Source organism: Ochotona princeps, chromosome X (assembly GCF_030435755.1).
Source record: "Ochotona princeps isolate mOchPri1 chromosome X, mOchPri1.hap1, whole genome shotgun sequence".
NCBI classification, from domain to species: Eukaryota; Metazoa; Chordata; class Mammalia; order Lagomorpha; family Ochotonidae; genus Ochotona; species Ochotona princeps.
Window position 1 is genome coordinate 85,243,845 of NC_080865.1, and position 17,121 is coordinate 85,260,965.

Below are 17,121 nucleotides of genomic sequence, written 5' to 3' on the forward strand. Positions count from 1 at the left end.
AAGATAGAATTTCCATCAGCTGACATGTGGAAACTTGTAAGTGAAACAAATTTCAGGCAGGGAAATTATCAGTTTATTGTTGGACAAACTGAATTTGATACAATGAAATGACCAAATAAATAGTTTAAATGACTGTTGGAAGAGAGAAGTTAGTGGAAAAAATGTTTGGAAACCATCAGTACATTAGGGGTGTTTTAGCCTCAAAGCCAAGGCCATATGAGGAAACAAAAATTATAAACATATGTACCTAATATTGAATCACTAAAGTTTATAAGGTAAACATTTTCAATCTATATGGAAAGATAGCTTAAAATATAACAATAATTGGAGACTTGAACAACTAGCTTTATCACTGGACAAATCAACAGGTTAAAAAAAAACAACAAGGAATCATGGGAGTTTATACTACAGATCAAGTGTGGTTGATACATATTTAAGGAATATTTCATACAAGAACTACAGAATATATTCTTATTATTACCACATGAAACATCCTCTAAAACAAACCTTATATTAAATGACACAGAATTCTGAAAACCAAAATAAATAGAAACTGCATTACATAAGTTTCTTACCATAGTGGAATAAAGCTACAAAACTTAAGCAAAATCATCTACAAGAAGAATACAAATGCATGCAGACTAAACAATATACACTCAAACAATGGATCAATGAAGAAATTCCAACGAAAACTTATAATTGAAACAAATGAAAAGAAAATGCAATATACTTAAGCCAATGATGCACAGTAAAAGCAGCTTAAGAAAGAAGTTTATAGCAATCAGTGCTCACACAAAGAAAAGCACCGTTCAAACAAGCATCTCAGCACTTCGAAATAGCAAGAACATATGAAACTCAAAACTAGTAAAGAAAAATGTAACAAGTGTTAGAACAAACATAAATGAAACAGACAAAATGCACAAAGAAACAATGGAAAAAGAAGTTGATGGTTTTGAAAGGCAAAAATGGCAAGTACTTAAAACAAAATTAGAGTGGAAATAAAATCATCATTCCAATAAATAGTATGTGATGAAAAAGGAAACACTGCAAGTCATTCCATTAAAATACAAATGACAATTAGAGAGTAGTAAGAACTAAACCAGCATATTGGAAAATATGGAAGAAATGGACAAACTTCCAAACATGGATGTTTTTCCAAATAATGAATCATGAAGACAGAAAAAATTTGAATCTGCTAATAAGAAATAATGAAATGCAATAAATAATAAAGTCTCTTAAAGAGCACAGAATCAGATGGCTTCACTTCTGAATTATACCAAATTTTCATGGAAAATACAAATATTAATTATTCTCTAACTCTTTCAAAAAATCCTAAGGGAGGAAATATTTACAAACTTGCTTTAGGAGACCAGCATTACCTTGAGTTTCAACCAGAGAAGTATAGAACAACAAAAAGGATAAATATATACCAACTTCACTAATAAACACTGATGTAAAAGTTCTCAAGAATGTTAGAAAATCAAGTTTAATAATACACCAAAGAGGTCATTCATTATGATAGTATGGATTTATTCCAAAGATGTATGGGTAGTTTAACACAGGAAAATCAATAAACATAATACTTCACAAGAATGAAGCATAAAAATTGTCAACTGAACAGAGTCAGAAATAGTCAATAAAACAAAACTACTTCATGATAAAAATTCTGAGCAAATTAGGTATATAAGGAATATAACACAATGTAAGAATGCTACATGACAAATCCACTGTCAATGTCATAGTTAATGGGGAAAATTTGACAGTTTTTCCTCTAAAATTTAGGGTAGGACAAGGATATCCTCATTACCTGCACTATTCAATGCAAAGCTGAAAGTTTCAGCCAAAGTAATTATTTAGGAGAAAGTAATGAACTGCATATGAACAGGAAGTTATCTCTGATTGCAGATGATATAAGCCCATATTTAGAAAAATCTAAAGACTTCAGCCAAAGATTAGGACAAACTCACTAAAGTTTCAGGATATAAAAATCAAGATGAAAATATTCATAACATCTTCACATCAATAATGAATATGCTGAGCAATAAATGACAGCCATTTCATTAACAACAGGTTATTAAAAAATCACAAATCCTGGGGTAAATTTAAAGAAATCAAAGATACCACCACGAAAATTATAAAACACTGACAAAAGAGAATGAATACAAAAATGCAAAACCCCACATATTAATAGATTGGAAAAGTTTATACTGTTTAAATATATGTCCTGCTTAAAGTGATTATGAACACAATTCCCACTGAAGTCTCACTTAAATCAGTGCATTAAAGGGACATTTATACTGTCATATTTATTGTACTAACCAAGATAGGAAATCAACCCATCTATCCATTGATGGATTAATAGATCAAGAAAATGTGGTGTAATTAAATAATGGAATATTATTCTACCAGCAAGAAAAAATTAATCCAATTACATGCAACCAAATAGATAGAACACTGAATTATATTATGCTAAATGAAATTAGCCAGAGGGAGAATCAAGATGGCAGAAAAGGGTAAGCACAGGTTTAAACAGATGGAGAATCATTAGCCATGTTGAAGCAGGTGGCAGAAGGGCACATGGAGAATGACCCACATGGGAAAGCACTGGAAACAACGGTGTGGTGTTGCAGTGACCAGATACCCCAATGGCAGTCATCGAGCAGTGATCTGAGCTTCACCAGTGTTTGGAGCTTAGCCAGCAGCCGGGTGGGGAGGGGAGTTCACTGGAAGCTCAGGTGAACCCAGACAAAGCAGTGCTCATTCTGCTGATTTGTTTGATTTGACCAGGAGCAAAGACAGAACAGCAGACCCAAATAGGCAATGCAGGAGAAGAGTGTATTTCACAGCCCAGATCCCCACTAGAGAGGCATCGGGTGCCATTTTGTGTAGAGAGGCAAAGGCTGTGGGATGGGACTGCGTCTGCACTAAGTTGGGAGTGAACACATTTCTGGTTCAGTACATTGCACTGATGTGACACCTTATAGGTTCCAGCCAAAATAGGTCAGGGTAGCCCCCTAGCCTAATGATGAACAGATCTTGAATTCCATCAATGGAACATCAGGTGCCATTTTGTACAGTGTGGCAAAGGCTGTGAGACCGGAGGAACAACAGTGAACTGTGCATGTGTTGAGCTGGGAGAGAATTCGCTTCCAGCTCAGTGCATTGCACTGATCCCACAGGGAAAATGCCGACTTTGGCATCCTATGGAGGTCCAGATACTCCTCAGACCTAATGACAAGCTGGTTCCGGCAAGATCAGCACTGCCAACAGCCTAGTTAGTTAGGACTCCTGGTGTCTCCCTAATCCTGGGAACTGCTTGAAGTGGAATGGGGGAAAGGTTGTACAGACAATGGTGCAGTCACTGCATGGGATCATAGGAGGTGGAGAGTGGTGAGCCAGGAACTGGGGCTACAGAGACCATGGTGGATGCCTAACACAAGAACTCAGACCTGAAACTCACTGAAGGGAGTGGCACAAGTGACTGCAAACAAAGAACCAGGTACTAAAGGCAATAAATAAAATCGAACTGCAGACCTGTGGGTGACAGAGCTTAGAAACCTGCCATAAGCAGACTCTGCTAACCAGAAGTGCAATGACCAAGAGCAAGAGACAAAAAACAATGATTTACTGAAGCCTTCTTTGCAAAGAAGCAAAAGACTTTGCCAACTTCAGAGTTAACTGAGGAATACATCGAGAAAATGGGGATACAGAACCTAAAAATAAATTGTTACAAGGCTTCTTATCCATAGAGAAAAGCACATGAAGGAATTTAAGGAACATGTCACAAAGGAAATAGCAACACTGCAGCAAAATTAAACCAAAGTATTAAAAGTGAAGAACACAATGGAGCAAATTAAAAATTCAGTGGAAAGTCTCTATAACAGAATGAATGAAACAGAAGAATCTCAGAATTGGAAGGTATTTCTTGTAACAGTGAAATAATCAAAACCTGCAAGAGGAACTGAGTCACACTAAGAACATTATCCAAGAATTAAGAGACACTATTCAAAAGCCAAATATAAGAGTTATGGGAGTCCCAGAAGGTGCAGAAAGAGAAGTCAGCTTTAAACATGTATTCAACTACTTATTGGGTAGACCCTGGACTTGACTGAATTATAAGATGTTGGACTCTATGCTTGGCATATACTTGCAAAGAGGGAATTTCAACTGAACTTGAACTATGGTTATGCAACAAGATGGAGGAACCCACCATGGGGGGAGGGTGGGGGAGAATCCCAGATTCTATGTAATTACAACACAATGTAATTAATGAATAAATTTAATAAAAAAAAAACAAAAAATGTATTCAATGTAATAATAAAGGAAAACTTCCCTAATCTCAAGAAAGAATTGGGAAACAACATCCAGGAGGGACACAGAACTCCCAATAGGGTTGACAAAGCATGAACTTCAACACATAATAATCAATCTTTCTTCAATCAAACATAAGGAAAAGATCCTTAAATTTGCAGATAAAAAAAAATCAATTGACCTATAGAGGAATGGCAATCAGACTCATGGCTGACCTGTTACATGAAACTCTACAGGCCAAAAGAGAATGGTGTGACATATTCCAGATTTTAAAAGAAAAAAAATAAAATGTCTGCACAGAATAATACATACAGCAAAGCTTTCCTTTGTCTTTGAAAATGAAATAAAATACTTCCACAGTAAAGAAAAGTTGAAAGAATCTGCCTCTTCCAACCCTGCCATACAAATGACACTTAAAGATGTTCTCTTGACAGAGAAGAGGAATGGCACCCACCAAAACCAAAGGGAAATGTTAAGAACATCCTAGTAAAATAACAATTGAAAACTAAATCAATGAACACCCCTTTGCTCAAATGACAGGACCAAATTACCACCTTTTTATATTAACCCTGAATGTAAATGGATTAAACTCATCAAACGGGATAGATTTGTAGATTGGATCAAAAAGCAAAACCCAACTATCTGTTTTCTACAGGAGACACATCTCACCAACAAATATCAGTGGAAACTATGACTCATGGATTTTAAAGTTTCTATTTTTAGCTTAATTTCTTCAAAACAGTTTTTTTTTTTTTTTTTGCCTCATACTAAATTCTTCACTGGCTCAACATGTCATACAGTAGCATTATTTTCTTCAAAAAGGTTCTTGGTTTTCATTTCTTCAGCAACATATTAGTCATGCAGTAGCATGTTACTTAATTTCATGGCATTGTATATTTCTACTTTCATTATTGTTCATTTTGTTTTGTGGCTTTTTTCATTTAAGGTGATGTATAGCTACTGCATAATGGAGACTATCATATCCAGATGTGAGGATACAATGCAGTATGCATCTCTGCTTCCAGTTCTAAGATGGACTCCCCATGAAACATTGAAATATAACTTCACAATTGGATGCTGGAATCTGTGATTTTCCATGTCCGCAATGAAGGACTCATGACTGCTTATGAAGAACTTTACTACTGTAACAGTATTGGAAAAATCAGTGGGGGTGGGAGTAGAGGGAATTTGGGGAGTGGCTAAGGGAAACCCCGGAGCCTATGGAACTGTATCACAAAATAATTAATAATAATTATAATAATAAAAAATTAAAAAGGAAATTAGCCAGATACATAAAATGAAACACTGTATTTCCTTTTTCATTTGAAGAAGCTAAAATAGTATATTGATCTGAATGTACATTTGTGATTCACAGAGGCTTGGAACAGTGGGGAGGGAAGGAAGGTAGGTAGGAAGGTGGACATTGGACAGTGGGGAACCAGGCACAGTTGGCTAGCAGGAATGTATTCTAATGTTCTGTAGCATGATGCGCTGAGTGTAACAGCAATTATTTGTATATTTTATGATGAACTAGGTGCCTGAAGGCTCCAAACACAAAGAAATAAGGAAACAAACATGCCAATATGATTCAGTCATTAATGCTGTAAACAGGCCTTGAAATATACATATGTTAATAATGTATAAAAACCTATTGGAATGTAATAATTTTTAAAAAGGCATTAAATACTAGGACCATATGATATCACTGATTCATTATAAATGCTGAAGACTCCAGAACCAAGCTCTGAACTAACGCAGAACTGAGTTCTGAGACATGCTAACATTAAAGAGTCAGAGGGGAGTGGACCAATCGGAAAAATAAAGGTAGAGAAGGGTTTATTAAGATGAATATGAAGAGAGCATGGCATCCTGGAAGCTGTGTGTAGAATCTGCAAAGCACTCAAAATTTATTCAAGGAATGGATCAATCTTTTACAAGTGTATATTTTTATCTTGGTCCCTATGTAGCAGTGTTAACCCACATTTATAAAATATTTCAGGAAAAAAAACATGTTTGGATTATTTTATAAGATTGCCAATTTTCTCACAGTGAAACAGATTACACGATTACATAGAATTTTTTTGCAGCCCAAGCAATCACTTGCTTTAGATCTTTTCAGCAAACATAAACTTGCCAGATAATAAGGGGTACATTATTTCAGAAAACCTAGGTTTGCACTTATAATCATCAAAATACATGAAAAGTACTGAAACAGATTTATAGACAATAGTGATTTAAAACTGAAAAAAGTATGGACTTATATGAAGCAAAACTTAGAAACAGTATTTATAATCAGCCAATGGTTTGTGAAAATACAATTGTGTATACACTGTTGAATTGTTAAATACAAGCTTTGGTTTCAAAGAATATGGTATAGTATACGTTATAGGCAAGTTTTAAAATCTGCACCTGCCATTTTGTTTTGCAATTACTAATTATGACAGACAACCTTGAAAGAGCATTGCTTATCCACTGAGGAGTATCAATTCCATGCTTGGCTTCCTTGAAGAGAAATCTGACTTCCAAATGTAATTTTTTTCAAGTAAAGGAAAAATTTCCCCTCTACTTTGAGGCTCTAATATTACGAGGAACATTAAAATTAGCAAATGGCTTAATGGTGCTGAAAAAAAGAAAAAAGCTACAATCTAATAATTTTTCCCCTTTCTTTTCAGACAGCACACACACGCAATCAAGTCATGCTAAATAAATTGAAAGCTAAAATAGGATTATCACAAAGTGAGTATTTCCTAGTATTGAGATTCTTATTTTGGGGAGAATTTTTTTAAATTTAAAATATAGCAAAGATCAGATCTTTGTAAGTAGAAACTGCTGGCTGTTTAAAAACTGGCTGAGAGGTTGGCACAGTGCCCTATTACACAAGTCTTTCTCTGCCAGCAGCATCAGCATCTGATGTGGGTTCCAGTTCATACCTGGCTGCTTCACTTTTTTTTTTGTTTCTAAAGATTTATTTATTTGCATTACAAAGTCAGATATACAGAGGAGAGACAGAGAGGAAGCTCTTCCATCTGATGATTCACTCCCCAAGTGACTGCAAAGGCCGGTGCTGCACCAATCCAAAGCCAGGAGCCAGGAACTTTCTCTGGGTCTCCCACTTGGGTGCAGGGTCCCAAGGGTTTGGGCTGTCCTCCACTGCTTTCCCAGGCCACAAGCAGGGAGCTCGATGGTAAGCGGGGCATCTGGGATTAGAACTGGCGCCCATATGGGACCCTGGCTTGTTCAAGGCAAGGGCTTTAGCCACTAGGCCACCACGTCGGGCCCCCTGCTTCACTTCTGATTCAACTCCCTACTTATGATCTGTGAAAGCAGGAAAAGATGGCTCAAGGCCTTGGGAGCCTGCACTCATGTTGGAGACCTGGAATAAGTTCCTGGCTCTGAGTTTGAAACTAATCCATCTCTGGTCATAGTCATCATTTGGGGAGTAAACCGTGGATGGAAGATTTTCTAATTCTGACGTTCAAATAAAATAATCTTTACAAATAGTGGTTGAGAAATAAGTGAGTCACTTTCATTCCTCAGTGATACCATTTTCATTTTAAACATCAGACTTAAAAATTGACAATACTGAACACACATTTCAAAAAGAACTGAAGCTCCTGTCGCATAGCCACCTACTTCCCATCCACTAATGCAAGCAGTTACATATTTTGAATACTTCCAGAGAAAGGTATTTGTATGCGACTATGTGTGTATACAGCCACACCCAAATCACCCAGAATGTAAAAATATACTTCAATTGTTTTCCAACTGGAGCTTGTGACTTGTTAGCAAGCTATGAATTGAACTTAGTGTATCATAATTAACACTGCAAATACATAAAAGTGGAATATTTTTAAGTGCATAGCTCATAATAGAGGTGGTTATTTTGGCTTTCACTGGTGGACTCCTTATGGACTTGTTTATAATGTAAATGTATTTCTAACAGTGTCAGAGGAAAAAAGTGTCACTGCTATACACAATGATTGAAACCCTGTGGCTTTTGTCTAATAACGCATCTTGAAGAAGATTGCTCTATTTTAATATATACCATGTTATCAGCATCTGTTCATTTAAAAATTTTAGATATGCATAAAAGGGTATAAAGAGCAATATAAATGCATTCATTTACCCAAGGGCCTAATTAAATAATTTTATTATAAATAAATGAATGAATAAATAAGGACGTTAATGGAGGTGAAATTCCCTGTTCAGTTCCTCCTGAGCCATCCCACTTCTCCTACCACAAGCCTCTCATTACCTCTAAAGCTGCAGAGCACTTCACTGCAGGAATACAACAAATTATTTATGTGCTTTTCTACTGATAAACACTTTGATGGTTATCAATGACTGTTTGTTATTTCAAATAATGCTACAGTGAACGCCCTCGTCGACTTGCATGCCCCTTCAATACATGCAGGATCAATTCAAGAAGTGCAAGTGCTGGTAAAAGCAGATATGTTTCTTCAAGATATTTTCTTTCAATGAGACTGTATTTATATACATATAATCACTTTCACTAAAAGGTATATTGTCACATTTTTATGTCAATATTAAAGGTGACAGATGATTTATTATAGCTTTCATATGAATTTCTCTTCAGAGTGACGTTAAACAGCTTTTCATAGGCTCAAGAAACATTCTCATTTTCTTTTATATTATCTATGCCCACTTTTTCTCCATGTTGTTGTTTTTAATTGATTATGAACAGTAAAGTGGGTAAGGGATGTCAACAGACAATTCAAAGAACAAATTTCAATTGAAATTAACATATAAAAAGATGCCCAAGAACATTCATAATTGAATATAAGATTACAGCATAAAGAGATACCACTTTTATATACCAGATCATTGAAAATATTTTAGGGCCCTGTGCTATAGCCTAGTGGCTAAAGTCCTTGCCTTGGACACGCCAGGATCCCATATGGGCACTGGTTCTATTCCTGCTAGCCCCACTTCCCATCCAGCTCCCTGCTTGTGGCCTGGGAAAACAGTCAAGCATGGGCCAAAGCCTTGGGACCCTGCACCCACGTGGAAGACCCGGAAGAGGATCTGGGCTCCTGGCTTCAGACTGGCGCAGCACCAGCCATTGTGGCTCACTTGGGGAGTGAATCATCGGATGAAGATCCTCCTCTCTGTCTCTCCTCCTCTCTGTATACCTGACTTTGTAATAAAAATAAATATATCTTATATATATATATTTTTAAAGAGTTTGCTTATTTGAAATACACAGAGTAGTGAAGAGACGGAGAGAGGGGAAAGGAGGGAAAGTGAGGGAGGGAGGAGGAGAAAGAGATAGGAGGGAGAGAGAGGGAAAGGGCTGGAGAGGGAGAGAGGAGAAAATGAGAGGAAGGAAAGGTGATGGAGGCCGAGAGGGAGGAGGGAGAGGAAGTAAGGGAGAGAGAGAATACGAATATCTCCAGGTGCTGTTCTCCCAAATGTCCACAACAGCTAGGGCTTGGCCAGGCTGAAGCCAAGAGCTAAATCCAGACCTCCCACATGATTGGCAGAAGCCCAAGTACTGGAGCCATGTATCTCCCAGATGGCACATCAGCAGAATGCTGGAATACGGACCAGAGACAGACGGAAATTCTGGCCTCAGCGGCATCTGAGTTGTTGTATCATATGCCTACTCCTGAACATTTTTTTTCTAAATTTATTTAAAAGGGAAGATAACAGGGAGGGAGAGAAAGAAGGAGGTAAAGACAATGACAGGAAAGAAGAAATGAAGAGGAGATGAGGGGAGGGGAGAGAGAGGACCGGAAGGGGCGGGGTCTTCCATTTGCTACTTTACTTGCAAATGTCTGCCTTAGCCAGGGCTGGCACAACCTGTATCCAGAAGCCCCAACCTGGTCTCCCACTTGGATGGCAGGGGCCTAAGTACTGGGTTACCACCACGTACTGGCTTAACAGGCACACGAGTAGAAAGGTGGATCAGAAGCAGGGCAGCAGGAACTTGAACCAGGAATCTGATAATAGGACGCAGGGGTTTTAAGTAGTAGCTTAAATCACTGCATCACAACAGTGTCCCCTCTCCATTCCAGAAACATTTCTCATCATTTCCAGTATTGATAAGGATACGTGAAAACAGCAAGATAAACGGGTAGTTCTTTTTAAAGGGGGAAATTAGGTAGTATCCAATACAAAGATTAAATGCAAATATCCTTGGCCTATCATGTCTGCTTCTAAGTAATTATTCCACAGGTATGCAAAAGGAACTGCACAGGAAATGTAGTGCACATGCTAGTATTACAATGTAGCACAATGCTAGTGTTACAGCTCTGGAAATCTAGGTGGCCTTCAACACAGGAGTCAGCACAAGTAGTATATTTACATACACAGAATACTATACAGCCATTAAAATGAGGCTGATACATCTTACATGCAAGAGAAAATATCTGGCATACAACAAACAGAAAAAAAGTTATTAAATTTTGTGTATGTGATCACATTTGTATATTCCTGAGAGTGGCACAAGAGGGGTAAAGACCAGATTCTTTCACTTTATAACTGTTTTCACTGCTTTAATTTTAAACTATCAAATCACACTTCTTTGATACCAAATATGCACTGTTAATAAATTACCTACTGAAAATATTAACTTCCTATATCCATCTTGATGATCTGAACTTAACTATCAGAACGAGTCTGAAATCAAAGAGGTTACAGTCACCACAGAAGTGTCTTACCCACACATAAAGCACTCCCGATGACTTACACACCTCCTCTGATCCTGTAACATGGAGCTGTCACAAGGTCCATCGCACTGTCCCATATGTGCCTAATGGTTTCCCAGAGCCATTAGGATGTCATCATGTGACAGGGATCCTGCCAAGGCTATTATTGAGTCATTGCATTGTTTCAAACACTTCCTTCTACATTCATATGTTTCCTGAGTAACTGTTATTACTATTATAGAAGCAACCTGGCTAACTTAACTACAAAAAAAGAAAGGAAAGAAAATAAAAACAAACAAGTTCTCTCCATTCAGCATGCATGAGTGGTCCCAAGTGGTCGAAATAGCTGAAGGAGTAACTGCTCACTAGGATACAATTATTACTTGTCATTCAATAAGCCCAAGGGTCAGACCTGCTCATTTTTTTTTTCAGAATCCAAGCTGTTCCATTCAAACAGTTAGGACATAATAAAGGGATGTGCATGGCTATGATGCTATGGCATTCAATAGTAGCACATTCTGTGTGAACAGGGCTCTGTGGTAGGCAGTACAGAAGTATGAATTTTTTGGGTTCTTACCTGTAACTTTGAGTGGCACAAGGTCCAGCAATCATGGACTTTAACAGAGCTTCTCAGTAGTGGAAATTCCTATTTATAGATTTTGTCTATACTCTTTTTTTTTTTAGATTTATTTTATTTTTATTACAAAGTCAGATGTACTGAGAGGAGGAGAGATAGAGAGGAAGTGGAGCTGCCGGGACTAGAACCAGCGGCCATATGGGATCAAGGCGAGGACCTTAGCCACGAGGCCACGTTGCCGAGCCCTTGTCTACACTCTTGAACAGTGATTCTTCTTACTACTTGTTAAATTTTTACTTGGCAAAAGGTTACGCTTGGGATTATAAAGCAAATTCAAAGTATATTACTTTGAAAATTAAAAGAACAATAAAGGAAGAAAGAATAGGATGGTAGTGAGGGAGGAAAGGTATCTGAAAAGCATCATTATTCTGTCTAAACTGTATAGAAGAAATACATGCAATTTGTCTCATTTACATGATTTTCAAAAATCACAGATCCGCCCCTTAAAGGTTTACTATATTGACCACATGAAATAGAACAGCGCGAGTAAAGCTCGGCCAGATGTGTCTTCAGAACAAGACAGCTAACTACCGAACAGTGCGCAATTACAGACAGGTGAAACACTTTCAGTGAACAGAGAATAGTCAGAGATCTGTTAGGCTCGAAAGTTTCCCAGGACACCACAGGTTTCAGTAGTCCCAGTGCATAGCTGCTTCATCTTTGAGAACACTCTGCCCTATGACATCCACCCTACAATATGTACACAACACATTGCAATTGTTAACTATAACTGGCATTTCTTGAGAATTCAAGTAGAACAGACATGCTACAGAGTGCTTTAGAAGTATATCCACCTTTTCATTTTGTACGCCACACAAAGAACCCTTAACAGAAATCTTTCCATTTGATAGCAAGATAGAAATAACGAGATGTAGTCCTTTGGCCAAAGACAAATAGACAGTAAATAGCAATAACAGAGCATGAAACTTAGGTCTATCTTACACCAGTGCTGTTCTGAGCCAGTCGCTGTACAGATATCATTGCTTATTTCCACTAAATTAATACATTTTTATGTTAACAAATGGTTCAACATCCTTTTGTGCTCTAGGATACATTGCAGATTTTCTATTACACTGCTCATTGACTCTATTAAAATTAACTTTTTTCAAAAAAGATTCATTTTATTTGGCAAAATGAAAGAGAGATCTTTTATCCACTGGTTCGCTTTTCAAATTGTAGCAATGGCTGGAATTGAGCCAATCTGGAGCCAGGGACCAGGAGGTTCTTCTGCACCTCTTACAGGGGCCCATGAACTTGAGCCATCTTCCACTGGTTTTCCAGGCCATAAGCAGAGAGCTGGACAGGAAGTGGAACAGCCAGGACTGGATGCTGCAGGTGGAGGATTAGACCACTATGCCACCACACAAGTCACGAAAATTAACGTCTTATCATCAACAGTTGATTTATTTGTATGTTTGAGCTCACTTGTAAGTGTCTTGCATTGGGAAATATCTTAAGAGTCAAATAAGTAGGTCTGACTTTGTGGTTCTCTGAGTGACATATGCAGCCTGAGATGACAACATCCAATGAGTACCAGGTTGGGTTTCACCTTTGCCACTTCTAGTCCAACTTCTTGGTAATCTCCAGCAAAAGATGGCAGAAGTACTTAGGCCCCTGTACTCCCGTGGAAGATCCAGACTGAAATCTGGGCTCTTGGCAACAGTCTGGCCTAGCCTTGGCTATTGTAATTATTTGGGGATTCAATCAGTTGATGGACAAGCTCTTTTCCTATCTTTCTCCTTAGCCTCCTCCTTTCTCTGTAACTCTACCTTTCAAATAAATAAGTAAATCTATTTTTTAAATGGATCAAATGAGTGGGATATCAGAAAGCAATATTATATTACTCAACTTTTCTCATTATAGCTGACAGTCTGACTCAAGTTTGGAAAAAGATTCTGTTCACTAGGAATTTAGTAATAGACATAAAATATCATGTTTATATTAACTTATATTCTGAACAGAACAAATGCAAACTGGGGAGCTGTTTGGGGCTTTATTCCTGTCTTGCGTGTAGAGGGATAGATCCAAATCTGCAGGGACAGGGATGTATGGCGTGTTAAGGAGCAAAACACAAAGTCCTGGCAATTTCTGTTATCTTTTCTTTCTGGGCCTAAAACTCTTGGTTTCTGCCTCTTGCAGCATTTTTATATCCTTTTAATATTTTTTTGTTTATGCTAAGTCAAATGAATTTCTGTTACCACTAACAAACCACCTTAATTAGTAGAGCATCAATCTCATCTACTAGATTTTTAAGTCGTTGAGGCTGGTTACTGTGCATTATTCACTTTCCATGCATTCTCAGTATTCAATATGGGGCTTGGCAAACAGTAGGTACTCAATAAATATTGTCTGCATAGAAATATTACTATCATCAAGACTCTGTATGAATAATTTCTTTGTCATTTATACTTTGTTGGATTTTATAAATTCATTTGCTCTGTTTCTCTTCAATTAACTTCTTGTTTAAGAATTTCACCTTCATGTTTCATGCCCCAAATGTTTCATTCAGGGCATTTATGAAAAAATATATTCTTGAAAACTGATTATTCAGATGTAGCTACTAATACAGACCAATATATGGACAAATGAAATTACTAAGGTACATGCTAATCACTGAGGTCAGTCATCAGTGAAACTGTCAATTCCTTCTGGTAAATGCCCATGGATCACTTGTCAGCATTGTGTGCTAGATAATCAGAGGTCTGAGCTTTGCAGCATTTATAGCCTTATGAAAATTTCCCAAGATCAGAGAAGGTCCTTCAAAATATATTATCACTCCATTGAATTTTCTCCTGAGAGTAATGCTCATTTACCATTTCCTTCATGCTTACTCTCCTTGAGGTCCCATGGCTAAGTACTGAAGCTGTAACAACTTAGTGATTAGTCACTGTGGCCAAGTAGACAGTTTCCCATGTAGGGCTCAATTACAAGTGATCATGATGCAAGATTTTCTACTTTTGTCTATAACTACAATGCCCAGAGACACTGAAATAGCAGAATGTTAAATCTGTAGCTGTTACTAAAGTATTATGCTACTGTAACAATACGGGAGGAAATGAAGGGATGGGAAAATGGGGAAGGTGGAAGGGGGAGAAAGGGGAAAATATCATGGAAAATAATAATACCAAGTGATCATGGGAACAGAAAATGTATACTCTAGCATTAGTCTGCTGATTATAATGTTCTTAGTAAAGTGATATGTGAAGCAATGGAATGAATAAAACATGTTTGTTTTCAAAGTGTTACCCAGGCATGGACTAGACACAGGTTCCAGGAAGAAGTGAATTTGAGTGACTTTGCATATTAATAGATAATTAAGCACCCACAGCTGTGGATGACATGGTATTACTTGAGGTAAATGTGTGGGAAAAGAAGCATAATGTATTAGTGTGTTGATGAACACTATATCCCCGTGATAGTCTAGAAATCCAAACTCACAAATATTACGTGATAGTCTCTCTTACAGCTCAACACTTTTACTCAAAGTGTTTCATTGCTGAACTTGGCAGTTACTATAATTCTGCAACCAGTTAAGAGCAACCATTCCAATTAGGCTATGGAACGAGGAGGCAAAAGCAAATACTGAAAGCGTTTCATCAATTAATGAAGTTAAAGACACAATCCCTTATAGAAATAATTTTGGAAATACCTTTAGGAAACCTAAGTCATGCAGTGTCTTTTAAGAACAGAGAGAAAAATTAAAACATCTTTAAATCACTTTTCACCCCACTGTGGAATGACACAATCTAAATGCAGGTTTACAAAAAAATAATGAATTTTAATTTAAAGGTGTTATTGATAATTGATGATATGGATGAAATGAGACTCTAAAGCCAAGCCAGCAGCATCTGCAGGAAAAGACCAATGCCATCTGCTAGATGACATGGGGAATTTATGACAGTATCTGAACTACACTGAATAAATAGCTAGAGCCATGGAAAAGCACAGGAGAAAAAAAGAACAGGTAGATATGAAGGAAGCCATGAAGCCAAACCAAATCCAATCTGATTTCCATGACTGCCACTATGGCAAATCAGTGTATTCATCCTTCTGGAAGCCTATCACGGCCTTCTGCCGAACCCCCACTCTGCTTCCTTTTCACCAACAAGGGTCACAAACAGTGTTTTCTTGAGGAAAGCAAAACAATAAAGAGCCAGAGTAGTAGTAAGTCTCCGAGAGAGACTCACTGCCCAGGCAAGCATGCTGATGTCAGACAGCTGAGTTGGGTGTTAGGGGTGGTGTGAGATAAAAATTGTTGCAGTCAGATATTTGGAATACTTACCTTGAGCAGATCCGCCTTGAGCCTCCATGTCACAACAAACAGGAGAGAATTTAAAACCTGTAAAATGAAACATTTTCTTGATTAATCCTGTTCTGGATCATCTTGGATTCCTCAAATTTTACCTTATTATTTTGCTTTTTTAAGATGTATTATTCGGTGGCTGGTACAGTGGCTCAACAGACTAATCCTTCGCCTTGCAGTGCCAGCATCCCATATGAGCACTAACTGTAGTCTGGGCTGCTCCACTTTCTGTCCAGCTCTCTGTTTATGACCTGGGAAAGCAGTGGGAGGATGGCTCAAGTCCTTGGGCCCCTGCTCCCACAGGGGAGACCTGGAATGAACCCCTCACTGCTGGCTTCAGATTGGCTTAGCTGTGGTTGTGTGTGTGTGTGGGGGGGGTGAACCAGCGGGTGCAAGAACCCTGTCTTTGTCTCTCCCCGTTTCTGTGGATGCGTCTTCCCAGTAAAAATATTTAAGATTTGAAACAGCACAGAGAGGGAGAGCACGGGGATAAAGGAATTAAAGAAGGGGGTATAGAGATAGCAACAGAGAGATAAAGTGAGAGAGGGAAGCAAGGACAGGGGCAGAGCAAGAGAGAGAGAGGGAGACAGGGAGGAAATGAATGAGTATCTTACATTTTCCAGTTTACTCCACAAATGGTCACAAGTATCAGTAGTGGGCCAGGCAGAAGTGAATAGCTTCCCTATGTCTCCCACACAGGTCCAGGCTTGTTCAAGCACTTGGGTCATCTGCTGCTGGTCTCCCAGGTACATTTATGAGAAACTGGACTGAAAGTGAGGCAGCCAGGATGATAACTGGCACACAAATGCGATTCAGGCACTGTAGGTGGCAACTTCACCACATATGCCAGACCAACAGCTCCAGATTCCTGAAATTTTAACACTCTTCATGTAGTTGTGTGTGTTTTTAGAGTTATTTATCTTCATTGCAAAGGATGATTGGATTTACCAAGAGAAGGAGAGACAGAGAGAAAGATCTTCCATCAGCTGGTTCACTCCACAAATGGATGCAATGGCCAGAACTGAGCTGATTCAGAGCCGGGAGCCAGGAGCTTCTTCCAGGTCTCCCATGTGAGTGCAGGCTCCTAAGGCTTTGGTCTATCCTCCACTGCTTTCCAAGGCTGCAAGCAGGGAGCTGGATGGGAAGTGAAGCAGCTGGCACATGAACCAGCACCCATATGAGATGCTAACACTTGCAAG

The 17,121-nt window shown here is 38.2% G+C and overlaps 1 protein-coding gene across 1 annotated transcript in view; it reads right to left on the reverse strand.

Moving 5' to 3' along the window:
- Positions 1-17,121, reverse strand: part of TENM1 (teneurin transmembrane protein 1) — a 570,964-nt gene that overhangs the window by 479,887 nt on the left and 73,956 nt on the right. The window contains exon 3 of the mRNA XM_004587672.2: positions 15,902-15,958. Coding sequence (XP_004587729.2) covers positions 15,902-15,958 — 57 coding nt within the window. The remainder of the gene's footprint in view (positions 1-15,901; positions 15,959-17,121) is intronic.